At 45.5% G+C, this 27,019-nt stretch overlaps 2 protein-coding genes across 2 annotated transcripts in view; one reads left to right on the top strand and one right to left on the bottom strand.

The window, feature by feature from the left end:
* Window positions 1–2,978, bottom strand: part of SHPK (sedoheptulokinase) — a 36,291-nt gene extending 33,313 nt beyond the window's left edge. Inside the window, exon 1 of the mRNA XM_088453674.1 lies at window positions 2,746–2,978. Within this exon, the coding sequence (XP_088309800.1) occupies window positions 2,746–2,922 (177 nt within the window). The 5' untranslated portion in view covers window positions 2,923–2,978. The remainder of the gene's footprint in view (window positions 1–2,745) is intronic.
* Window positions 2,979–3,134: 156 nt separating this feature from the next.
* The window catches only part of CTNS (cystinosin, lysosomal cystine transporter), a 29,531-nt gene continuing 5,646 nt past the window's right edge, over window positions 3,135–27,019 (top strand). The window contains exons 1-10 of the mRNA XM_088453663.1: window positions 3,135–3,235; window positions 5,859–5,949; window positions 6,231–6,342; window positions 8,142–8,226; window positions 9,702–9,805; window positions 11,755–11,886; window positions 19,652–19,751; window positions 19,834–19,953; window positions 21,751–21,921; window positions 22,583–22,700. Coding sequence (XP_088309789.1) covers window positions 5,880–5,949; window positions 6,231–6,342; window positions 8,142–8,226; window positions 9,702–9,805; window positions 11,755–11,886; window positions 19,652–19,751; window positions 19,834–19,953; window positions 21,751–21,921; window positions 22,583–22,700 — 1,012 coding nt within the window. The 5' untranslated portion in view covers window positions 3,135–3,235; window positions 5,859–5,879. The remainder of the gene's footprint in view (window positions 3,236–5,858; window positions 5,950–6,230; window positions 6,343–8,141; window positions 8,227–9,701; window positions 9,806–11,754; window positions 11,887–19,651; window positions 19,752–19,833; window positions 19,954–21,750; window positions 21,922–22,582; window positions 22,701–27,019) is intronic.

Below are 27,019 nucleotides of genomic sequence, written 5' to 3'. Positions count from 1 at the left end.
GTTTTGACCTTTAGGCACGCCTGCGTTCTGATTTCCACTCCCCGTTTTCAAGCACCTTCCCCTGTTACCACCCACAAACGCCTCACTCTGTCACTGAAATTAGCAGGCATTCGCTATTTTGCGAGCACACGATTTTTGGCCACACTGACTGGTTCGCGCATGCGTATTACAACCCGTACGCATGCGCAGATATGCAACCAACGCTCGGAACGAACAAGCGGCCGCTTACGAGCGGCTCTGAATGAAGCCCTCTCTTCCTATCAGACACAGATGGGGTAGGCAGGGAGGAAGGAGAATGTAGCAGCAAGTTAAGATTAGAGCTGGAAGGCTTTGATGAAGTAGTGGGTCTTGAAAGCCCGTTTGAAGGATTGTAGAGAGGTGGAGAGTCTGATGGGAAGAGTAAGAGAGTTCCAAAGGTGGGGAGCAGCGCGGGTAAAATCTTGGAGGCGGGAGTGGGAGGAAGTAATCAATTGGTATGAGAGGCGGCATGCATTTGTTGAACAAAGAGGGCGGACAGGAGTGTGGAGGGAGAAGAGGTCCAAGATGTCAATGGGAGAGGAATGGGTGAGTGCTTTGTGAGTGTGAGAACCTTGAATTGGGTTCTGAAAGGGAAGGGGAGCCAGTGGAGAGCTTTTAGAAGAGGGGAGGCAGATGCAGAGCATTTGGAGAGCAAGATGAGCCGAGCAGCAGCATTGAGCACAGACTGGAGAAGGGAGTTGGGGAGGCCAGATAGGAGGTTACAGTAGTCCAATCTGGAGATGACCAGTGAGTGTATGAGAGTTTTAGTGGTATCCTGGGTGAGAAAGGGTCTAATCTTGGAAATATTTTTAAGATGGAAATGACAGGATCGTGAGAGGTTCTGCATATGTGGTTTGAAGGAGAGGGAGGCTAGGATAACTCCAAGACAGCGCACTTTGGGGCTAGAGGAGATAGTTGTGCCATCAATTGATAAAAAAATGGTGGGAAGCGTGGTTATGTTTGGGGGTGGGAAAATGATCAGCTCAGTCTTAGACATATTAAGTTTGAGAAATTGCTGGGACATCCAGGAAAAGATAGCAGAGAGACAGTTGGAGATACGAGTGAGGAGAGAGGGAGAGAGGTCAGGGGAGGAAAGGTAGATCTGTGTATCATCAGCAAGGAGATGATAATGGAGGTCAAGAGAGCTTATGAGTTCACCTAGTGAGGACGTATAGAGTGAGAATAGGAGAGGTCCAAGAACAGAACCTTGGGGAACACCTACTGTAAGAGGCTGTGGGGGGGGGGGGGAGGAGTCATGAGTGGAGATGGAGAAGGAACGGTCATAAAGGTAGGATGCTAGCCAGGAGAGGGCAGTGTCCCCTAAACCAAGGGAGTGAAGGATTTGCAGCAGGAGAGGGTGGTCCACAGTGTTGAAAGCAGCAGAGAGGTCAAGAAGAATGAGCAGAGAGTAGTGGCCCTTGGATATAGCAGCAAGGAGGTCGTTGCTGACGTTTGTGAGTACAGTTTCAGTGGAAAGGGTCAAGGAGGGACTGGGAGGAAAGAAAGGTGGTAAGGTGGTTGTAAACAACACGCTCAAGGAGCTTGGAGGCAAAAGGGAGGAGAGAGATGGGACGGTAGTTGGAGAGAGTGTTAGGCTCAAGGGTAGGTTTTTTAAGAATGGGGAGACAAGGGCATGTTTGAATGCAGAAGGGACAGTGGGCCTGATTCAGAGCCGGACGCTCTGACCAGAGCGCTCGCTCTGAATCAGGGCCGTCCTCCCTAAAAATGGAGTGGCCTCTTGGACGCTCGCATAGCTGTGGGTTACCTGCGGTAGGGTCTCGCTGCCGCAAGCCCTGGAGTGATTTTGGCTCTATCAGAGCCAAAATCACTCCCACTGATATCACTACTGATGTCAGTGGGGCCGGACTCAGACAGTAGGCGCTCCCATGGGAACGCCTCCGTCTGGCAGCCACGCCCCCGGCACGCCCACCAAAGGGGGCGTGCTGTCAGTCACCATCGACAGCACGCCCCCTTTGGTGCGAGACCCCGAGCGACGTATTCCTCGTCGCTCCCTCCGTCGTGCGCATGCGCATTCGGCCAACATCGACCCGCTTGCGAGCGTCCTTCGCTCGCGAGCGGTCTGAATCTGGCCCAGTGCCTGATGAGAGGGAGATATTAAGGAGGTGGGCAAGATGGGAGCAGGCATAAGGAGAGAGGTAGCGGAGGAGACGTGAAGGGATAGGATAAAAGGTGGGAGGTGGAAGGGGGGGAGGACCAGATGAGGGACATGACTTCTTCTCCAGATACAGGGGAGAAGGATGTCAGAGTTGGTAAAATGGATGGGGAGGGGTGATTCGGGAAAGGAGGAGGTGGAGAGCTGGGGGACTGGTGGGATATGATGTCCTGACGTATGGAGTACATTTTAGATGTAAAGTACGTGGCTTATATGAGTGTTATGCTCACTAATGAAGCAATGTTTATAAACCATGTCCTTGTCCTGCATTGTTTTGTACTGTATGTCACAGTTGTCTTGTTCGTTCATTTGTTTATGTACTTTGTAAGGCGCTGCGGAACCCTTGTGGCACCATTTAAATAAAATAATATAATAATAATATGGTGGATCATGGAAAAACCTTTTGAAAAGTATGACAGGACTATACTTTTAATTTTGCTCCATTATATTACATTTGGGACACATGGGTAGTCTGTAGCTCTAATGCTTTTGTAGAACTACAAGTCCCATCATTCTCTGCCTCGGAGCATTAAAGGAGCGGTGCCCTGTCTCACCTGGGATCCAAGTTCACTTTCAAGTCCTGCCTTGGTGTCACGGGTCTCACTCTGCACCACATCCCTTGTTTTAGGCTCCAGTAAGACGGCTTTCACAGAGCTTGTTCCCAAATCAATGCCCAAGACTAGGGAGCACCCGTCCTCTTCCATCTGTAACTCTCTATCATAACATGTCATGATGACTGACTGACACTGAGGTGTCACCAGGTTGCAGCTTCTTGTCTATACATTTCCTTCTTGTCTCCATATAGGAGCCATTGCTATGAAGTCCAGTGTGTTAGGAAATAACATAAATGTGGTCTTCAAAGAAATGGCGCCTTTAAAAAATACTATAACAGTGACGGAGACAGTTTGTTTCAGGATGTAAACAAGGAAGAGGGTGGAGCTTAGTGAGGACACTGACACATCAGTCACTCGTGAGTTCTATGGAGTGCCCTGTAGCTGTGACAGCCTGCTGCTGCTGCTAGGAGCAGAGGCCGGGGATCTCCAGGTCAGTGTATACAAATAACAGGGGTTAAGGGTTATTCAGGACTGAGGGGGGGAGACAGCAGTGACAATACAGGACTATATATCCCTAAAGTGCAGCACCCCTCCTGTCTTCAACAGGCAAATACAGATATGCATTATATGAACAAATGTAGGCTACACACAGATTTACTGAAGGAAAATATGGGGTTAGTAAAAACATTTCTCTCCCTGTCTGCTGATATTAGTCATGGACAACACATAAGTTTAATTTTGCTGAATGTTATCAATGTCTTTAATTGAATCGTTTGTCAAAATTAGGGTATATAAAAAGGGAACTGACAATGTTAACACAGATACATTAACTTTTTTGTTTATTTCTGATATATCGTTAAGTGGGTTTTTAACCCCTTTAACAACATATTAGATCTATTTATATGGATTATGGATGTGATGCTCGTTGTGATTAATTTAAGTTAGTTACTTGAAGATCTTTCAAGGTATTTGTCATTGGAGAACCTTCATCCTTTGGTGCATACTCATGTCATTTATAGCATTCATTGTGATGGTAGCGGATAGGTCCCCTTTAGTAAATGTACCCTGATGTCATTGGTTGCTGTTCAACGTCATTCCCTACTATGAACATAGAGGGGGAATCAGGGGCATATTTATAATGGGTGCACACGGGCCCCTGGGTCCCTGGGGCACGCAGGAGCTGGGGTGGCGGTGAGGATGCAGGCTCGGGGGGGGCGGTGAGGATGCAGACTCTGGGGTGGAGGTGAGGACGTAGACTCTGGGATGGAGGTGGCGAGGACGCAGACTCTAGGGTGGCGGTGGTGAGGACACAGGCTCTGGGGTGGCGGTGGTGAGGACGCAGGCTCTAGGGTGGCGGTGGTGAGGACGCAGGCTCTGGGGTGGCGGTGGTGAGGACGCAGGCTCTGGGGTGGCGGTGAGGACGTAGGCTCTGGGGTGGAGGTGAGGACGCAGACTCTGGGGTGGAGGTGAGGACGTAGGCTCTGGGATGGTGGTGGTGAGGACGCAGACTCTGGGGTGGCGGTGAGGACGCAGGCTCTGGGGTGGCGGTGAGGACGCAGGCTCTGGGGTGGCGGTGGCGAGGACGCAGGCTCTGGGGTGGCGGTGGCGAGGACGCAGGCTCTGGGGTGGCGGTGCTGAGGACGCAGGCTCTGGGGTGGCGGTGGTGAGGACGCAGGCTCTGGGGTGGCGGTGGTGAGGACGCAGGCTCTGGGGTGGCGGTGGTGAGGACGCAGGCTCTGGGGTGGCGGTGGTGAGGACGCAGGCTCTGGGGTGGCGGTGGTGAGGACGCAGGCTCTGGGGTGGCGGTGGTGAGGACGCAGGCTCTGGGGTGGCGGTGGTGAGGACGCAGGCTCTGGGGTGGCGGTGGTGAGGACGCAGGCTCTGGGGTGGCGGTGGTGAGGACGCAGGCTCTGGGGTGGCGGTGGTGAGGACGCAGGCTCTGGGGTGGCGGTGGTGAGGACGCAGGCTCTGGGGTGGCGGTGAGGACGCAGGCTCTGGGGTGGCGGTGAGGACGCAGGCTCTGGGGTGGTGGTGAGGACGCAGACTCTGGGGTGGTGGTGAGGACGCAGGCTCTGGGGTGGAGGTGAGGACGCAGGCTCTGGGTTGGAGGTGAGGACGTAGGCTCTGGGGTGGTGGTGAGGACGCAAGACTCTGGGGTGGTGGTGAGGACGCAGGCTCTGGGGTGGAGGTGAGGACGTAGGCTCTGGGGTGGTGGTGAGGACGCAGGCTCTGGGGTGGAGGTGAGGACGTAGGCTCTGGGGTGGTGGTGAGGACGCAGACTCTGGGGTGGTGGTGAGGACGCAGGCTCTGGGGTGGAGGTGAGGACGTAGGTTCTGGGGTGGTGGTGAGGACGCAGACTCTGGGGTGGAGGTGAGGACGCAGGCTCTGGGGTGGAGGTGAGGACGCAGGCTCTGGGGTGGTGGTGAGGACACAGGCTCTGGGGTGGAGGTGAGGACGTAGGCTCTGGGGTGGAGGTGAGGACGTAGGCTCTGGGGTGGTGGTGAGGATGCAGACTCTGGGGTGGTGGTGAGGACGCAGATTCTGGGGTGGAGGTGAGGACATAGGCTCTGGGATGGTGGTGGTGAGAATAATATTTTATGTTGAACCTGGCATTTATTGTAAACCGTAATATAAATGTTTGGAAATCATAAGCACTTATGGTAGACATTATAAAATGCTAGCTATTAGAGCCCTTCCTGTACTGTTTATTCCCCTTTCACATTGCCAGCAATAACCTGGGTTATTTCCCGTGAACATGCAGCAATCCAGTGTGAAAGGACCTGGCATTTAAACCCAGGTAACGAGCAGGGTTGAACACTGGTTCAACGCGGCTCGTGGTGCAGTGTGAACAGGTAACTCTGGTCGCTGCATCCCGGGTCCCGTTCACAGCATAGGAAGAGCCGGTGCTTGGAGATGGTCTTCTCTCCAAGCGTCGGCTCGGCAAGTGATAGGCGGTTACAGTACGCCGGGCCAGGCCGCCGGTCTGAAATGGGCCTTACTCAGGTCGCACCCAGGATAGACCCATGTACAAAATCCCGGGTGCAACCCTGGTTCACAGTGTGAGTCTTCTCTTTCACAAAAAGTAGACCTTTACCGTTGTAATTTATCTTCAGGTCCGTGGACGTTAAGGAATTATGGAAGCAATATTAAAACGGAAAAGCAGTATATTTACGTTATTTCTCTTCACCTTACTAGAGATTGGTGGTAAGTACAACTTAGAATTGTCAACAAGTGATATTCTTGTTATCACTCGTTACAAATCCTAAATGGTGCTCCAACCAATCAGCTTCTAACTGACATTTGTCAAACACCTGACAGTTAGAAGCTGATTGCTTGGAGCACCATTGAAGATTAGTAACTAGTGAGAACAAGAATATCATTTGTTAAAAAAATCAGGGCCTTAAACTGTTAACTTCATCATTGCCAATAGTTTTCATGTCATTTAGACAGAACCTGTCCACTCAGCAGATCCCTTTGCATTGCAGGTGCTGAGCCTCTGCCATCAGTGGTGTGGTATGATGCCTCCCTCAGAGTCTCTATCCCAGATGTAGTCACCCTAGTAAATGGCAGCTCTAAAGACATAAACATTACTGTAAAGTAAGTAATTATATGTTTTTTTTAATACAGAATACTATATGTTACAGTACTAGGGGTTTTACTGATTTTCAGTAATGTCTTTTTTATGGTTTGCTTTTATATATCTTAGGGATATATTTACTAAGCTGTGTTAGGAGATAAAGTGAACGGCAATAAGGTACCAGCCAATCAGCAGTGTTTGAAAAATGACAGTTAGGAGCTGATTGGCTGGTTCCCTATCAGCGTTCACTTTATCTCCTAACACAGCTTAGTAAATAGACCTCTATGTCTGTATAGAGTAGATGGGTGATCTAAATACAAATCACATATAAGTGAGTTTCTTTGTGAGGGGATGGACCTCCACCTATCTAGATGAAGGCTTGTTATCAGGTGCCAGAGCTGTGAGGAGTAGATGAAATTGGCCAGGATGTGAGAACTCTCGCAGCCCAACTTGGTTTTCAACTAGACCTGTCAGACTGTATGATGGTCTCTCCAAGGTTTGCTTGCTGGACACATCACAGTTCAGTTGCAAATATAACTCCATACCTATCTTTCACTATTGATCAGAGAAATTCTCTAGTAGAGTCCATACAGCTATATCTGAATCTGCTGCCTTTATGAAGTGGATGTAACATGTGGATATGGTTACATGCCAGTTCCTGTCTCCACATCACGTCAGCAGATTTTAATTTTGCAACACAAAAAATTATTTGCACTTTAGATTTCAAAGCCAGTTATGTTGGGAGGGTATGTCTGGCTACAATGTCCATGTCCTGAAGAGCGAAAGCATAGCTAAAGGTACCATCTCTGTCTGTTAATGCCCTGGGGTATATTTACAAAGCGCTTATCAGTGGGTTTGACCTCGAAACTTAAGTAGTGCTAATATTAACTACAAAACACCCCTGGCTTTGCATTTAATATTAGTACTGCTCTTCATTTTGATGTCAACACCACCAAGAAGCAGCTGCTTTTTGTACATATAACTCCCAGTTTTGTTTTCTAACTGTGGCCCTCATTCAGAGCCGCTCGTTAGCGGCAGTACGCTCGTTCCGAGCGATGTTTGCACATCTGCGCATGCGTACGGTTTTTAGTACGCATGCGCGAACCAGTCAGTGCGGCCAAAAATCGTTTGTACGCTATATAGCGAGTGCCTGCTATTTTGAGTGACAGAATGAGGCGTATGTGGGTGGTAACAGGGGAAGGTGCTTGAAAATGGGGAGTGGAGATCCGAACGCAGGCGTGCTTAAAGGTCAAAACGGGCGTATTATGGGTTTGCATAATTAATACAGCAGCGTCATTGACCACGTCACTGGGTTATTTTATAGCCAGAACTGCTCGCAAATTTGTGGTAGCAAACACCAACCACAAGAATAGCGAGCAGTTCATACGCTGGTCGATGTACTCGATTAATCTAATAAATAGCGGACATGACGTATGGTGCGAGCGGCCAGGGGGCGTTTTTAACAAATAAACGAGCGTATGTTTTGCTCGCTCGTTCAGACTTAGAGGTGTGAACAGACTGCAATGTGCGAACGGATCATTTGAATAGCCACCCCTTGTTTTTGAACGAACGACCGCAAATAGCGAACGGCTCTGAATGAGGGCCTGTGTTCCTAGTTGTGACGTGCATAGGAATTTACAGGCGCTATATAAATAAATATTAATAACTGTAAAAAATAAATTGCATTTGTTTAACAAAGAAAAGAAAAAAACAATGTCCTAAATGGACTCAAATGAATCCCAACTTATTGCCAATAGTCTTCTTGTGGCCGGGGCTTCCAGTGTCCATTAATACATGTGCATACATTTTATTCCTCCAGTGCTCCATTGAATGACACTGTTGTGTTTGCTTTCAATATTACCTATTCTTCAAAGAACAAAACCATTGTCCGTCTTCCAGAAGAAGTAAGTAATGTATGTGCGCTCCCACGTTTTGTAGTACATCTAGTTTATTTGGTGTGTGGATAAATTAGTGTTTGTCGTGTTGCAGGTGTATACCATTATAGTTCTGTTTATATTAAGTTGTTGTATCTAGTGGGATAACATATTTAAATTACAACACACATCTATTAAAGAACTCTTCTGAGTTTATGTAATCCAAATAGTTTAATTTATCCTGTTTTAAAAGATTTGTCCCATCTCATGATCTCCAGTTTATAACCCAACAGACACGTTGCTGTAAAATCAGTATTTCTGTAATCACTAAAGCTGGCCATACACTCTACAATTATCGGGGCGATCCGCCCGATATCCGTGGTTCGCCCCGATAATTGCAGCATGTGTGCGGGCGACCGAGTGTTAAATATTGCTCTGTCGGGCATGCCGGATTGTCCAGTATGCCCGTCCGATGCGATATTTAAGAGGTAAACTGACGGCCGCATCGGGCAGTGTATGCCCTGCCGCGGCTGGCAGGGCATACAGGAACAGGGAAATGTCTCCTCCCCCCAGGGGGCGGAGCGCAGATGTCGGGCTAATACACTGTGCGTAATCTCACAGTGTATGCCGTGGACATCTGCAGCTGGCAGGCTGCTAGATAAAAGGTCTGTCGGTCTGACAGGCATTTTATCTGGATGTGTATACCCAGCTTTACCGATAAACCCAATAGCTGCTGCAACTTCTCTTATATCTCCTATTCAGATATTATGTGGGCAATCCAATTAGGTGCTAGTTGGCTTGTGCAAGCAGTTTTCACAGCAAACTCGCATTGCGAAGTGCAGCTGCAATTTAATTCTAAACACATTCTATTTTCAGAGGAAAATCGTGTTTTTGTTTGTGCACACCCCAGAGATGGTAGGGAAAATGTTTCTCTTACGGTAAAAATGTCAGGACACAGTGCAGAACCCTTTGGACAGCTCCCCTAATGAATAATTAGGCATTTAGAAGTATTTAATTGGCTCAATAATTACATGGCATTTTTGGGTGTTTAAAACAAATTGCCTCAAATTACCACCAAATCAACTTTTTTGTTAGTTTAGGCACCCCAAATCTAATTACAGTATTTTTTAAATAAAAAATAATTGCTTTTTACCATTTTTTTTAAAGTTAATGTGGCCTCAAAGTAACACAAAATCACAGTTTTTTTCTACTCTTTTGCATTTTGTTTTTACATTTCTTTGAGATTAAACAAAAAAAGTTAGCTTTTGATCATTTGTACTTTAAAAAAAAAAGCCCGTAATCAGCCAATTAACACTATTTAAAAACCTCCAGAACTTTCCTTATGCCCACTAACAGCGCGAGCTGGCATCTCTAATTGGATTGCACATATCTCGGGAGCGAGCATTCGTGCACTTGCACTTGCAAACTCCAGTATTTCTGATATAGAGCTCTGATAGGAAAGTGACATATTGTGTAATAATTCATTCTCTTTCCTTTTCTCCCAGATTGTTCTATTAGCTGAAACGGTTAATTCTGTGTTCACTGTTGCCGCAGAGGACGTGGGGCAGCTCACTGCCTATTTGCACAGCAATAATTCTCACAAGAATGGGTTAGTATACAACAGGGCTGCTTCTGACATTCTTGCTGTTTGTTTCTGAAGACAATGTGGACACTCTTATCTGCAGCGAGCATGTACCTTATTCCACTTCTGCTTTTCATTAGATAGATTTAAACACAAGAATCACACAAACATAAATCAGTAATAAACAAATGTTTTCAGAGCTGTGAAATTAAACTATCGCACAGGTTTAATAATGCCTGTTATATACCTGACAACACTCCCGACTGGAAAATCAGGAAATATGAGCCTACAGTACGTATGTTCTAAAATTTCCCATATTACCCCCATTTCAATGGAGCCAGGAAACCTTTCTGATAGACAATACTATTTTTGATCTCTTAAAATCAGGACTTCACCATTGTGTAGGTGAGGGGAGCACCAAAGTAGGAAGAGCAGTAGGAAGTACAATATACCCCATAAGTGGAAAAACTAATTTAGCAGGTAAATAAATACATGTAGAAATGCAGGATATACACAGAGATTTAATTTAGAAAGAAATATGAAACATTGCTTTCCCATGTCTTCTGATATTAATCATGGACAAGACAGAAATGTAGTTGTTGATTTAAGAAGTTATTTGTGTATTGATGCTGCTAATCCACGTGATGTAGTGCCGCTGACCCACGTGATGTAGTGCCGCTGACCCACGTGATGTAGTGCCGCTGACCCACGTGATGTAGTGCCGCTGACCCACGTGATGTAGTGCCGCTGACCCACGTGATGTAGTGCCGCTGACCCACGTGATGTAGTGCCGCTGACCCACGTGATGTAGTGCCGCTGACCCACGTGATGTAGTGCCGCTGACCCACGTGATGTAGTGCCGCTGACCCACGTGATGTAGTGCCGCTGACCCACGTGATGTAGTGCCGCTGACCCACGTGATGTAGTGCCGCGGACCCACGTGATGTAGTGCCGCGGACCCACGTGATGTAGTGCCGCGGACCCACGTGATGTAGTGCCGCGGACCCACGTGATGTAGTGCCGCGGACCCACGTGATGTAGTGCCGCGGACCCACGTGATGTAGTGCCGCGGACCCACGTGATGTAGTGCCGCGGACCCACGTGATGTAGTGCCGCTGACCCACGTGATGTAGTGCCGCTGACCCACGTGATGTAGTGCCGCTGACGCACGTGATGTAGTGCCGCTGGCCCACGTGATGTAGTGCCGCTGGCCCACGTGATGTAGTGCCGCTGGCCCACGTGATGTAGTGCCGCTGGCCCACGTGATGTAGTGCCGCTGGCCCACGTGATGTAGTGCCGCTGGCCCACGTGATGTAGTGCCGCTGGCCCACGTGATGTAGTGCCGCTGGCCCACGTGATGTAGTGCCGCTGGCCCACGTGATGTAGTGCCGCTGGCCCACGTGATGTAGTGCCGCTGGCCCACGTGATGTAGTGCCGCTGGCCCACGTGATGTAGTGCCGCTGGCCCACGTGATGTAGTGCCGCTGGCCCACGTGATGTAGTGCCGCTGGCCCACGTGATACAGTGCCGCTGGCCCACGTGATACAGTGCCGCTGGCCCACGTGATACAGTGCCGCTGGCCCACGTGATACAGTGCCGCTGACCCACGTGATACAGTGCCGCTGACCCACGTGATACAGTGCCCCTGACCCACGTGATACAGTGCCCCTGACCCACGTGATACAGTGCCCCTGACCCACGTGATACAGTGCCCCTGACCCACGTGATACAGTGCCCCTGACCCACGTGATACAGTGCCGCTGACCCACGTGATACAGTGCCGCTGACCCACGTGATACAGTGCCGCTGACCCACGTGATACAGTGCCGCTGACCCACGTGATACAGTGCCCCTGACCCACGTGATACAGTGCCGCTGACCCACGTGATTATAGTGCCGCTAATCCATGTGATAGAGTGCTGGTTATGTATCTACTGCCAATTACATGCTAATTTGCCAACTCGCCTCTGATTTTAGGCCAAGAATTCGGTTCCTTGTGATCCACAGCTTTGTCGTGGAGGTGTTGGAGCAGATTATTGGCTGGATTTATTTTTTGGCCTGGTCTGTGTCCTTCTATCCGCAAGTGTTTGAGAACTGGCGAAGGAAAAGGTGATGACAGTGTGAGCAATACATATGACATACAGTAGCCAAGCCCAGAGTCAAGTTTGAAAATGTGCTGACAGAATCATTCTAGATATATGTTTGTGGGGAGGACAGAGGAGGGTGCTGCATGCTAGCTGCAGTGTTCTGAAAAATGGCCCTAATAATGTATATGATGTGTTCCATGTGTTGTCATTCTCTGCTTTCAATGTGTTCAGCTATGTAACCAATAGAACACATATGTGACATCATGTTTTGCTGTTGAGGAGATAACTGACAAAACCACTTATATGGGATAAATCTGCCAACATTGGGGCTAATGTACAGTTGGATGGAGTTTGTATCTAAGAGCCGTATTCAATTTGAGCGGACTCGCGATACTTTTCCGCCTCCCGGACATCGCGTTTTGCAGGTGGAAAAGTATCGCGCGCGTGCCCCCGTATTCAATTTCAAAGTACGCATAAACGGTACCCGGCGAAACTTAAACAAGCGGAAAGTCCTGTTAGATTTGGGGAAATCATCCTGACATCCCCCAAAAGATGCTCTGACATGGGGGTTAGCTATGGTACCCCCTGATTTGGCGTGCTGAAGCTATTTGGTGTTTTTAAACGGCCTCAATAGCTGCTAAATAGCGTTTTTGTACAAGTGGTGAAGAATAGTATTCAGGAGGTTTTTTTGCAGAAAATAACTTATCCCAGCAAATTTGGGGTACTTGAAAATGGGGGCCAGCAAATGTAAAAGTTGATAAAGTTAAGTTTAAAAAAATTGTGAAAAATCCACCTGCCGCAAGCCCCTGCAATGAAAAAAACACCTGGGGCATGCTTGGGGACCCCCCTGGAGTCTAGTTCGCTAGTTTTAAACTTTGTCCCCCACCATTTTTTTTTTCGCCCCCAAATTCAAAGTGATTTTTAGGGGTGTTAAGTTTTTTTTTTTTTTTTTTTAATTTTGACGCAGTTTACCTTTGGGGGACTGTCTGAAGGCTGCACGGGGCTTAACGCAACATTGCACCCCAAAACCCCAATTCTGCACTTTCTTCCACCTGCTATTAATAGGCGAAACTTTTCCGCCTATTACATTGCAATGACTTTCTGCCTAGGCGGAAAATCTTTCAAATTGAATACGGCGATACGAATGATGTCATCGGCGAAACTTTTTCGCCGATTCCGGCTTTTCACCTCAAATTGAATACGGGCCTAAGGCGGAATTTAACCTGTTTTTAAATGTAAAAGTGAAATTCGAGTGTTTTTTTATTTGCGCAGTATTCAGTTAGCCACCCAGTTAACGTGCACTAATTCTGCATGGGGGTTAACGTGTCTTTTTTTTCCGGGATCCCTTGAGCAGGTGAAAAGTTGGGGAAATTCCCTATTTTAAGGTAAAAATTTTGGGACTTGGTTCAGAACCACTGGGACACCCTCCCTTATGATTAATTAGGCACTTGGAATTTTTTAATTAGCTCAATTTCGCCAATAATGATGTCATTTTTGGGGTAGAATATTTGTTATAAAAGATGTGGCACAGGTACTGCAGTAGCTGCCTGCCAACTGAGCTCCGCCCCCTCCCCCGTCTGCTGTACTATTTTCAAGGACTGGGAGAGATGTCATGATGTCTCTCCCAGTCCAGTCCCACATTGCCCTGCGCCAAGGAGCTGTTCCTTCGGCGTTGAGCTGCAGATGTACTGTGTTGCACAATGTGTAATGGCAGGAGTTGTACTGTGTGGCATAATGTGTAAGGGGGAGGGGAGAGTTGTACTGTGTGGCATGTGTAATGAAGGAAAAATTTGTGCTGTGTGGTGTAATGGGGGCGATTTGTACTGTGTGGCATAATGTGTAATGGGAGGATTTGTACTGTGTGGCATAATGTGTAATGGGAGGATTTGTACTGTGTGGCATAATGTGTAATGAAGGAAGAATTTGTGCTGTGTGGTGTAATGGGGGGCGATTTGTACTGTGTGGCATAATGTGTAATGGGGGGCATTTTTTACTTTGTGTATGGTGGGATAATTTGTAATGTGTGGTGTAATGGGGGGGATTTGTAATGTGTGGTGTAATGGGGGGATCTGTACTGCATGGCATGTGTAATGGGGGGAACTTTTTGAGAATGACACAAGTATTGGTTTTCACAAAGTTTGCTGCTTCAGTGTTTTTAGACCTTTTTGTCAGATAATATTATGGTATACTAAAGTAAAATTCCAAGCATTTCATAAGTGTCAAAGGCTTTCATTGACAATTACATTAAGTTTATGCAAAAAGTTAACATTTGTAGTGTTGATCCTTCTTTTTCAAGACCTCTGAATCTCAATCAACTTCTGGGCCATATACTGACTGATGGCCGCCCATTCTTGCCTAATCAATGCTTGGAGTTTGTCAGAATTTGTGGGTTTTTGTTTGTACACCCGCCTCTTGAGGATTGACCACAAGATCTCAATGGGGTTAAGGTCTGGGGAGTTTCCTGGCCATGGACCCAAATTTTCGATGTTTTGTTCCCCGAGCCACTTAGTTGTCACTTTTGCCTTATGGCAAGGTGCTCCATCATGCTGGAAAAGGCATTGTTCATCACCAAACTGTTCTTGGATGGTTGGGAGAAGTTGCTCTTGGAGGATGTTTTGGTACCGTTCTTTATTTATGGCTGGGTTCTTAGGCAAAACTGTGAGTCCACTCCCTTGGCTGAGAAGCAACCCCACACATGAATGGTCTCTGGATGCTTTACTGTTGGCATGACCCAGGACTGATGGTAGCGCTCACCTTTCCTTCTCCGGACAAGCGTTTTTCCAGATGCCCCAAACAATCTGAAAGGGGATTCATCAGAGAAAATAACTTTACCCCAGTCCTCAGCAGTCCAATCCCTGTACCTTTTGCAGAATATCAGTCTGTCCCTGATGTTTTCCCTGGAGAGAAGTGGCTGCTGCCCTTCTTGACACCAGGCCATCCTCCAAAAGTCTTCGCCTCACTGTGCGTGAAGATGCACTTACACCTGTCTGCTGCAATTCCTGAGCAAGCTCTGCACTGGTGGTGCTCCGATCCCGCAGCTGAATCAACTTTAGGAGACGGTCCTGGGACTTGCTGGACGTTCTTGGGCTCCCTGAAGCCTTCTTCACAACCATTGAACCTCTCTCCTTGAAGTTCTTGATAATATGATAAATGGTTGATTTACGGGCAAGTTTACTAGCAGCAATATCCTTGCCTGTGAAGCCTTTTTTATACAAAGCAATGATGACTGCACATGTTTCCTTGCAGGTAACCATGGTTAACAGAGGAACAACAATGATTTCAAGCTCCACCCTCTTTTTAAAGCTGCCAGTCTGCTGTTGTAACTCAATCAGCATGACAGTGTGATCTCCAGCCTTGTCCTCGTCAACACTCTCACCTGTGGTTAACAAGAGAATCACTGACATGATGTCAGCTGGTCCTTTTGTGGCAGGGCTGAAATGCAGTGGAAATGTTTTTCTTGGGATTAAGTTCATTGTCATGGCAAATAGGGATTTTGCAATTCATCTGATCACTCTACATGACATTCTGGAGTATATGCAAATTGCCATCATAAAAACTGAAGCAGCAGACTTTGTGAAAACCAACACTTGTGTCATTCTCAAAATTTTTGGCCATGGCTGTAATGTGTACTGGGATGAATTTGTACTGTGGGCATAATGTGTGAGGGAGAGGGGGGAGTTGTACTGTGTGGCATAATGTCTAAGGGAGAGGGGGGAGTTGTACTGTGTGGCATAATGTCTAAGGGAGAGGGGGGAGTTGTACTGTGTGGCATAATGTGTAGTGGGTGAGGAATTTATAGTGTGTGGCATAATGTGTAAGGGAGAGGGGGGAGTTGTACTGTGTGGCATAATGTGTAGTGGGGGAGGAATTTATAGTGTGTGGCATAATGTGTAAGGGAGAGGGGGGAGTTGTACTGTGTGGCATAATGTGTAGTGGGGGAGGAATTTATAGTGTGTGGCATAATGTGTAAGGGAGAGGGGGGAGTTGTACTGTGTGGCATAATGTGTAGTAGGGGAGGAATTTATAGTGTGTGGCATAATGTGTAAGGGAGAGGGGGGAGTTGTACTGTGTGGCATAATGTGTAGTGGGGGAGGAATTTATACTGTGTGGCATAATGAGTAATGGGGGAACTAGTAATGTGGGCATAATGTGTAAGGGGTATTACTACTGTGTAGTGTAATGTATAAAGGGCATTACTACAATTTAGCGTAATATGTATAAGGACACTATTACAGGTATGTAGTGTAATGTAAATAAGGGGCACTAATGTGTGGGGTAATACAAATTGGGGGTACTATTGTGTGGCCATGCCCTTTCCCTACGAGACCATGCTATTTTCTTGCGGCACGCACTGGCCCTGTTTACAATGGAAGGGAGAGGGGGGGTACCAAAGCTCTTTCTGGCACAGGGCACCAAAATGTCTAGTTCCAGCTCTGGGTGCTCCCTCGAGTTGAGCAGGTCAGTATTACAATACAAACATTTTTGCAGAAAGGCAAAAAAAATAAAGACTCTTAACCAGGCTATTAACAAATATTATGTTTTAAAACATTTATGACATAAAATAAAGAGAACGGGGCACAAACTCAGACATTATATATTTCTCTTTCATATTGTAAGGGTAAAAAATTAAGCTAGATTTTAATACTACAATCAATTCATAATGAAAGTGTGCCTTTCTGCAAAAATTATTGTAATGAACAGGGTTATTAATTAAAAAAAAAGTTGTATTAACCATGTAAAAGGCACATATAACAATTAAAGAATTAAAGAAGCTCAAATAAATACAAACATCTGCTGCATTCCTCTGGGTTGGAATGGCCAATCAGCAGCAGCTACCAATCGTCATCATCCTCCGTTCATACTTTACATCAGGGGTTAGTCACCCACAAGTGATCCGCCTACTAACAAATTAATATGTCTGTCTTGTGGTCAGCATGGGACACATTTTGCGCGGCAGTCCCTTGACCATTCCAGAGCCTTAAAGCACTGTGTTGTTAGTTCCACACACAAACTCCTTTTTATCTAAATATAAAACCCCAATTAGACATTTTAAATTTCAAGTAAAGAATACTTCCTAAAATATATGAAAGTGCTTTTATTTGTAACCGATGGAGAAGTACATTTCTGTTATACTTCTAACTTCCTGTTGCTGTTCTCTTGTAGTAAAAGTCTTTATAGACTGTAATAGCAACTGTGTCAATCCCAATTACAACTTACCAGAATTTCTGGAAAAAGCACCCTTACTGTATCTCCATAAAAATGCAGGTTAGCTGCTATAACACTCAATATTTAATTACCTGCAAAAGTTCAATGCTTAGTGCTTATTATAACAATGATAGTCATTTTAAATGTAATAACATAAATTGTCTGTCACAAATGGTATCCGGTCGTATTGTGGACATTCAAATTTTCTACATTAGAATGTTGACATGCACCGTGTCGACATCCCCAGAACGTTAACATGTTCACAACGTTGATAGCTGAAATGTCGACTTTCTCAGAATGCCGACACATAGGTGTAAGTGCTGCCAGGAAGGTTAGTTTTAGGCACTAGGGGGAGGTTAGGTCTAGGCCTCGGGTGGGGGTAGGGTTGGAGTTAGGTACTAGGAGAAGGGTTAGGTATATTGATTATGATTAGGGATAGAGGTAGAATACTCCAAAACCGTCACTCGAAAGACATCTGTGTTGGAACTTTTTGGCACATGACCGCTGGAACCCGGAAGCCGCCGCTGGAGATGCCACTGCCACCAGGATCAGGTAAATGACCGCTGAGCCACCAGGGACGTTATGTCGACATTTTATCATGTAATTTGTGTAGACAAGTTTACAAGGTCACTGTCATTATTTCCATGTCGACCTTATGCATGTCAACTTGGTAACTATTGTCATAACATACCACACCTGTCAAAATTGCTGCAATGTTTACTATATGTGAGGGTGGGAGAAAAGGCGTCTACTGGGTATATATTTGAAAAAGACTTGTTTCATCTAAAATACTGCAAGTGCAAAGAAAAGGTAAGGGTGTGCCTGTACCATGTACCAGAGCTTCATCTAAATATGCTTATCTGTAGGTCTTTAGGTAGGGCATTAAATGCTGGAAATATGTAATGGGGTCATATTCAACTCAGTCCGGACGGTGCAGAACACGGGGAGCTGCATGTCCAGCTTGTTCCCTGCAGAGTGATAGCGAGCGAGTGCAGGAAGCTGCCAGACACCATCCTTTTATATAAAAGTCCAGCCAAGAACAAATTCAGCAACCTGCACTCTTTTATATTTATGCAAAAGATATCAGTGACACAGATGAGTATGATGGTGCTAAAGCTGCTTAATTGTGCGCTGTGTGTTGTGTTCTTGGCCTGTTAACCCTATTTGGCAATAAATAGTTTTGATCATTTTTGCATATACTGTATACATCGATGTGTCTGAACCTGTGGTTGGACTGCCGTAGTCTTATTTTTTTTTTGTTTGGTCACAGCGAGTGGAAGATCTTTGTACGTTTCGTCATGGCGGATGAGGAAGACGTGTTTGTAAGATTACGTCAGAGATGTGTGATTGAATTTTGTGTTAAACTTGGAAAAAGCAGAAATGTTTCCATACACTGGACTGTTGTTCGGATTCCGGATCATAATGACGAATCCACGATTTGTCACACGTCACATCCGATGTCAGGAAATCGGGTATCCTCTCCAACATTCGAACTGTGTTCTTGCACGATTCAACTCGTTGTCGCATCTGCTTTTCCGTGAGATTTCTGGGTACCCACCTGGCGCGCACGCTACGCATTTTCTGTGCCTTTGTCACAATAGGCTGAACCCAGTCGAATGAGATGCCAAGTGAGGCATAAAGTTTGCATAAAATTAATCTTCTGCCATTTTGCAAAATCTCCGCAGCTTTGGCAATGTTGACATCTGTAACCGCGGTGGATGGTCTCCCAGAACGCACTTTTTCAGTCACTCGCTTATTACCCTTTTTGAAGTGCTTCCAGTACCGAAGTACTGCAGCACGGCTAATTGTTTCTCCACCTTATGTTTGCCGTAACATTTCATATGTTTCAATTCCGCTTTTTACAAGTTTAACAAAATTCAATCACATATCTCTGATGTAATCTCACAGACACATTTTCCTCATCCGCCATTATGAAACGTACGAAGATCTTCCACTCGCTGTGCCCAAACAAAGAAGACTATGGCAGTACAACAGCAGGTTCAGACACATCGATGTGTGAGCTTCACAATATGGGGCAGAAAAACAGAGGCAGTCTCCTTACTTTTCAATCAGCCCTCGTGTATATAAAAACAAGATGCGCACGATAGTGAAGTATGTATAGACAAGTTTACTTATAGTATGCAAGACTCACATAGGATTACAATTTCCGGCATGTACCCGTTCAACCAACCCAGGGATGGCCGTGATGTAGGCGGAAGTGACGTCACTGGCGCCGGGAGTGAGATCGAGGCTTGGACCACATAATCCTATTGAGTTTTGCATACTGTAAGTAAACTTGTCTATATTTAACTATCGTGCGCCTCCTGTTTTTTCTATACAAACCTAGCAAACCTAGAATCGGCCTTTGGGGAAAGGCTTGAGAGGAGAGCAGCACTCTGTGGTGGATCTGGTGCCGGACGTTTATTTAATGGACATAAGAAATGGACATTGATTTTCGCAATAGGATCTGTTTTTGTGTATTTTTATATATAAATATATATATGTATATGAAGTACAGTATATGCTGCAGAAGTTCTACATGTAAAGACATTGGAATAACTTCCTCTTTCTTGCTATTTCAGTGTTGTGGGCCTGAGTTTTGACTTCCTGGCATTAAATCTCACTGGCTTCATAGCATACAGTGTTTTCAATGTCGGACTATACTGGATCCCGTATATTAGGGTACGTTTTCTTTTTTGCATTTATATCTTTTCTACATAAACTTATAGGCCATATAACAAATATGCATTAATTTCTGTTATAGGAACAATTTATTCATGTGTACCCTAATGGTGTGATCCCAGTGGATGCCAATGATGTCTTCTTTAGCCTCCATGCGGTGGTGCTAACACTTATCACAATAGTTCAGTGCTGTATTTATGAGGTGAGTGAGTGCCACCGCCTTTGGGGTCTTGCTTTGGAGTGTCAGTGCTAAGTAACAGCCACCCATTCCTGGCCAGTGTAAGTATATTAAATGAAGGTGACCATCTCCAGCCTGAATGGCTATACCAGATTGATCAAACCTTCTAAAGAGGATAGGTGGAGGTGTTGCCCATATTAAACAATGAGATTCTGGCTATCATCTATGCAGTACGGCCTATAAAATGGTAGCTGTAATCTGATTGTTGCTATGGACAACATCTGCACTTGTCTTCTTTAGGTTTTATAAATCTACCCCTTGGCCACTGGTGGGTGCACTGTGGCGATGACCTCACACATGATGAGGTCATGGTCATCATCATACTGCATTCTTTGGCTTATTTCAATCAGATATTTATCTGGACTGACAGTTGTCAAAATTATTTCTGTATGGACATTTTGAAAGGCAGTATGCATACATGATGATCTGCTTGTGAAACAGGGACTCTTTAGGGACTACAAGCACAGGTATAAAATATCAAGTACTGCCACTATTTGTCATTAATACATACACATTAAATAATTTACAAGTTCATACTTCATTAAATAAGTACACTGTGCTGACTTTTTCTCGCTCCTCTACAGTAGGTTTAATTGTAGTCATGAGTTACCCTTAGTTAAACAGGCAGATAGCGACTGATAGCTTTGGAATTGATTGATTTTCATGAATGCACAATGTGGATTGGTAGACTCATACACTGGGGACAGCTTAAGCTGGGTACACACTATATGATCTGTCATACGATATATCATTCCTGTCGCGGATCAGAACTATATATTGTACAAATCGTGCAGTGTGTACACCCGATCAGTAGTTCAAAGTGGTCACTCATCGCATCGTCCCATCTGCTGTTCTGCACAGCAGATGGGATATTGCAAAGAACGACGCTATGTTGCTACATGCAGTAACGATATATATTGCGCCGTCGTGCACTGGATTGTGTAGTGTGTACGGCACGCGCAATGTATTGTTACGTTGCTGGGTACACACATCGTATAGTGTGTATCCAGATTTAGTGATGTCACAGCCGCTCATATAACTGCATCTAGTGCTATTTGACCATAGCGGATAACATAATGTTGTCAAATCAAGAAGTAGCCATTTATTATTTTCAACTCTAAGGGGTAAATTTATTAAGATGGGAGTTCTATTTAAGAAGTAATGATGCCCATCGCAACCAATCAGATTCTACTTCTCATTTAACTAGCACCTTCTGGAAGATAATACCTGGAATCTGATTGGTTGCTATGGGCAACATCACTTCTTAATAGAACTCCCATCTTAGTAAATTTACCCTTAAGCCTAGTTACACAGGCATAGACAGCTATGTAATAAATACAATATATAAATAAAATGCATTACAGTATAGAGAGTAACATGTTTATAACATTTTTATAGTAAGGCTGTAGGTACACACTAGCCGACATATTTGTTGTCCAATTGATGGCCGATATATCGTATGTGCATCGGCCAGTGTGTACCAGAGATAAGTCTGTGAACGACGTTGACAGCTCAACTGGGCGGGCGCATGTTGTGATGTCAGTCACGACGAATCGAGCAGTCTGTATGCAGAACATATGCTCTGCACAGTATGCAGATGTATATGCAGATCAGTCGATCTTCAGATGTATCGGTGAGGTGTGTACCCAGCTTTAGTCGCTGTAAATATAATATTTTTCTCCTGTCACATTCTTATTTTTAGTAAAAAGCTGGCTCTGCACAGATGATTTTGTTCTAATGTGTTCTAATATGTTCACACAGCGAGGTACCCAGACTGTGTCTAAGGTGGCGGTCGGTCTTCTGGTTATCGCCTGGCTATTCGCTTTCTCCATGTTGTTTGTAGCAGTGGCGGGAAAGGTCACCTGGCTTCAATTCTTATTCTGCTTTTCCTATATAAAGCTGGCAATTACCCTGATGAAATACTTTCCACAGGTAACACGTTAACAGTTGGGACTGTATTTTCTTTACATACATGATTGAAAGGGAAATGTTAATGATTAAATTGTTACATTGGGGGAGATTTGGCAAAGGTCAGGTTTTTTTTTCTATTAAATTAATGCTTAACTGATTGAATACACATTATATTCCAACTCTTTCTTTAAAGTGTTTTTGGTTGTCAGCCACAAACTGATTGGCTAGGCTAATTTGGTAGCTTTTAGTCTTTTCTAATTGAAACGTTACCAGAATTTTAAATGGATCAGTGGACGTGGAGGAAGGATACAGAAAAAATTCACTTTAATGAAGCATCATTTCTAAATTCTACAACATGATTAAATTCACATATGTTCTTTTCCCATGCTGCTCCCAGGACTTCCCCCGCATTATAGTGTTTAGCAGATTCTACTTAGGAGCAATAATGTTATTATTGTTCCTTAAAGCGCTTTTAAACGTTGTGGAGAGTGTATGTTTATGTTTTTTTCCAAATAGGAGCATCCATACCTGTGTTTTTTTTTTTCCTGGTTGAGGTATGACAATTGCTATTCAGCTTCTTCTTTTTTTTTTTTAAACAACTATAGTAATAACACTTGTAATTTACAGCATTAAGTTATATGGGTTGCTGATGTGATTGAACCGACTTTGTTTTGCAACTCAGGTTTACATGAATTTCCGTCGGAAAAGCACACAGGGATGGAGCATTGGAAATGTGCTGCTTGACTTCACAGGCGGCAGCTTCAGTATTATCCAAATGTTCTTACAGTCTTATAATAATGGTAAGTATGTGAAATAACAGAACAGATACAGCGTTTTAATTTCCATGAACAGGCCTGAGAAGAGCATACGGTGTGGAAAGGACTCAAAGGTACTGTAATACATATTCATTGGCTGGTTCCCATCAGAACCAATTTGCCCCATGAGGCGATTCTGACATCTGGGTAGATTTTGCTATGAATAACTGCTGTATCATGGATGATGTTCAGATTGGGTCATGAGACCTGTATCTTAGATACAAGTAAGTAACGGGTCATCATGCAAGCACAATGTGTACTTCCTACCTCAGACAAAACTAATAAAATTAATTATAAACATAGAGGCAGCCCAGTCTACCACCATGGACATAACTTTTCAAATGGTTCCATAGATGATCATATGGAATCCTCTGGAAAACAGCTTTGGATAATTTATCTGTCTCAGTAGCGGATAGAGATTTCCAGAGCTGCACCTTCTCTTCAGGTGCTGGAGATGGACTGTGTGGATCTGCTACATCAGTTTCTCAAACTCAATCCTCAGGACCCCAAACAGTGCATGTTTTCCAGGTTTCCTCACAGAATCACAAGTGAAATAATTAGCTTCACCTGTGGATCTTATAAAATGTGTCAGTGAGCAATGACTCCACCTGTGCACCTGTTGGGTGACCTGGAAAACATGCCCTGTGTGGGGTCCCGAGGACTGAGTTTGAGAACCACTGTGCTACATACATTCCTGGCAGGGGGATTCTTTACTTTATAATGAATGCTGTGTGCAGGGAGTTTACTGTATATTACACTGTTCTGTGTCTTACAATTTAAATGGGGTCCACTACTAATTAATGAGTATAGGTAATCCAGAGCTACAATGATCTTATAGGCTGCATTCTATTGGTTATGCCTTTAATATGGCTGCCTCCACTGTATTTATAGAAATCTCTTTCAAAGCATAAGGGTTAGAGACACTTCTTTCTATTCATGCTTTTGTGAACAAGAATGGGAGATTTTTTAGTATTAGTTGAGAAATACTGGAATCTCCATTACGCTCATGATGTAATTTAAATGATACAACAAGTTTATTGAAAAGTCTGTAACTCAAGCCTCTGCAGTGTCCTAGCACAAATAACACATCTATACGTATATAACACAGTAAGAGCATGTGGATTGAAATGCCAAAGTGTCCTAACCTGTAGCTTCCCTGCTTTAATATTAGCTGCAGACAATGGGACTGATGAAGAATAGAATACATTCTTGCTTGCAGAGCGTATCTTGACTCATTTCACATAGTGCACGCGCCATAAATGGAGGCACGCACGTGTAGACCTACTCATTTCAATTGCAGCTTACACTTATGACAAAAATATTTTTCAATAGGGAAAAGGGGAAGAGAAGGATGTTGATATAACTATCTGCATATCAAGGGCATATGGTATGGTTGAAGGTGTAATTTATTTGCCGATATTTACCCAGGTGGTAAATACAATCACCAATTAACACAGTGTGTGTATATATGAAATTATAATTTCTCCACTATATTTATTGTTATTTTCATTAATTTTTTTATTTCATTATTGTGGTATATATTGCCATATTCCCTCTGATAAATGCAAATGAATTGTTGAGCTCATATGTGTTGTCTTATGCTGTCTTCTTGATTTTATAAGATTTATTAATTAAAAGTTATTTTTTAAGATATTTGGAAAGCTTTTGAGGTGTGCCTCTACACACAGTACTTATTCTCTCTCTATAACTGTATCAACTTATGACAAAAAGGCAGAACTGTGTTGTAACAGGGCGTGTAAATGCAAGCTATGTAGAGCTGGCTATAAACAAAAATATGCTTGAGGCGTATTGTTGGCACCTCGTGTAGAGTAGATGCAAGTACTTGCTGATGATGATGAAGACTAGTAATAAACCAGGTGCATACTCAGGTGCACCGAGATGGTGGGGGAAGGGGGGTACCACATACCCGGGCCGGTTGGAAGTGTCTGGGTCTGTTACTGAGGACATTGTCCCCCTTTGCATTGATACACTTCTCATCTTCAAAAATAAAACCGGTGGTGGCTGTGTTTTGGCAATCCGACTAAGCCTGGTTTACAGTTAGATGATTGATCGGCTAGTCCGAGACGTCATTGATCTTGGTGCGCGGCAACGTTCAATTGGTGAGATAGGGCAAGGCAACCGATCCTGTACCAGGGACCTGACGTGAGTAACGGTGGAGGTGTGGGTAGATATAGTGGTCCCAGGGGCTGCGGTTATAGGTGGGAGAGTCCATGCTGCCTCCTTACAAGGTGTCCTCTGGGGTTCTTTGTTATTAGGTGGGGACTCTGTACTGTATTAGTAAATGATGGGAGGGGGGGTGTGTCTGCTCATTCCCCCTCCCCCACTGGGGCCGTCCCTGTGCTGAGGCCGTGCTGCACATAGTCATTTTTAACAACTAAATTGTTTAAAGCTCCAATACTATGAAAAATATGGTAAGTTGAGGCAAATATAAAATCTTCCAATTTGGTGAAAGTGATGAATTTTCTGCAAATTTGTCAACTACCTGGTTTTGCCTTTAAAGAAAAAAAGAAAATTGCCAATTTAAATCTTGTGGCAAAGTCACCGAAGAATTGTCACTTTTGCCACATGGTGTTTCTACCTCAGGGTCCTTAGAATTCCACAGGGATACCTTGGGGTATAGGTCTTGGCTCCACAGCCATGGGCACCACAGAGTTAAAGATGTCCTCCCAGGATGCACTGGGCCCCCTCCTATACCCCGCCCCCAGGCCAAGGCACCTCAGTTTCAGTAGGTGCCCGGCCGGGAGCCAGTCATCGCAGAGGGGGGCTGTGTATAACAGCCCCTGAAGATCATCTAAGAGCGGTAGCATAGGACTGTCCAGCGGACGTCCATGCTACCGCTCCGACACCCCGCCGGCGCCGACCACCGGTAGTGATCCGGGGAGCTCGGCGGGCTCTTGAGGGTTCCTGTTAGCGGAACCTCCGGGGGCCTGGGACTGTGGCCGGATGTACGGGGGGGAGCAAAGGTAAGCAGCGGGCGTCTGCGGTAGGCGCCCGCTGAATCACAGTCCGGCGTCCCCAGGGCTGGGGGCTCCCTTGGGACGGCAGTATAGTGGAGCCAGGCGGATGCTTGCGCTCTCCACTAGACCACCAGGGATACAGGGCTGGAGCGTTGCGGAACACGCTCCAGCATCCCGGGTGGTTAATGGCCTGCCAGGGGAGGATGCCTTCCCTGTAGCGCACAGGAGGCTCCTCCCCATCACTGCTGTCGGCGCCTTACATTAAGGCTTTGGTGGGCTGAGCCAGTGATCCTCCCCAAGCCCGCCCCTTCATCCTCCGTCGGCCATTTTATGTGATGCTGTGGTGACAGGGTCCGGAGCCTGGGATGCCCCTTACATACCTTTCCTCCAGTAAAGGTCAGCGTATGTAGCGCTATCACTGCCAGGCTGTAGGTCTGTATAAGTGATAGTGCACGGTTTCTGCATTGTATGTGACTTATGCTAGCGCTGTGTGCCTGATCTTTCTCCTGTCAGCCATTTTAGCTATCCCTATTTCTTCCTCCTGACCAGCCCTCTCAGTGCCAGTACTGTCAGGGTAGGAATTTACCTCACAGTTTTAGATTATTTCTGTGAGAGGTGTGTCACATACTACTATGTCCAGTGAGGACTCTGTTAGAGGAGCACCTCTCCTAATTTCCTGCTCCAGATGTAAAGCAGGTGTGGGGGAGGGGGCGGTACTCCAGGATGGGTTATGTGCTGCATGTTTGGCCATCCCCGGTACCTCTGCTGTACCCAGCACCTCTCAGGAACCACCTTGGGCTTGTTTTGCACAAGCCCTGACTGTTCTTGTAAATAGGCTTGCAGCCCCTCCTACGTTTCCACAATTGGGGTTTGCACAGCAGGCGGTAGTCCCGCCTCCTGTTCTGGGAGTTCCGGGACCGATAGTAATGCAGTGCCCCCCGCAACAGGTCCTTAATCAGGCTGACCCAGGTTTGTCTGATTCTGGGGTGCGGAGCACTCAGCAGGATCAATCCAGACCTGCTAAAAGACCGCTATTGTCATATCCATCCGCTCAGGATGAGGAGAATGACGGGTCGTCTGATGAGGGCGAAATTGTAGATTTTTCGGACACTGACACTCCTCAAACAGAGGCCAAGTCTAGCATTTACATTCCAGGCCTCATACGGGCAGTCCGTGCGGCCATGGTAATTACTGACGACAACTTACCTGCAGCGCCTACTCATGCTTATTTTAAAGAGGTTAAAGGAGCTGCAGCAGTTTTCCCTCTATCTGGTCAGCTAGTTGATCACATGGAGGAGGCCTGGAAATCTCCAGGAAAAAGATTTC

The sequence above is a fragment of the Taudactylus pleione genome, unplaced genomic scaffold (genome assembly GCF_031769625.1).
Source record: "Taudactylus pleione unplaced genomic scaffold, aTauple2 ptg000585l, whole genome shotgun sequence".
Lineage (NCBI taxonomy): Eukaryota > Metazoa > Chordata > Amphibia > Anura > Myobatrachidae > Taudactylus > Taudactylus pleione.
Note: the sequence above shows the minus strand (reverse complement) of the source record. Positions and strands in the feature narration are given on the sequence as shown.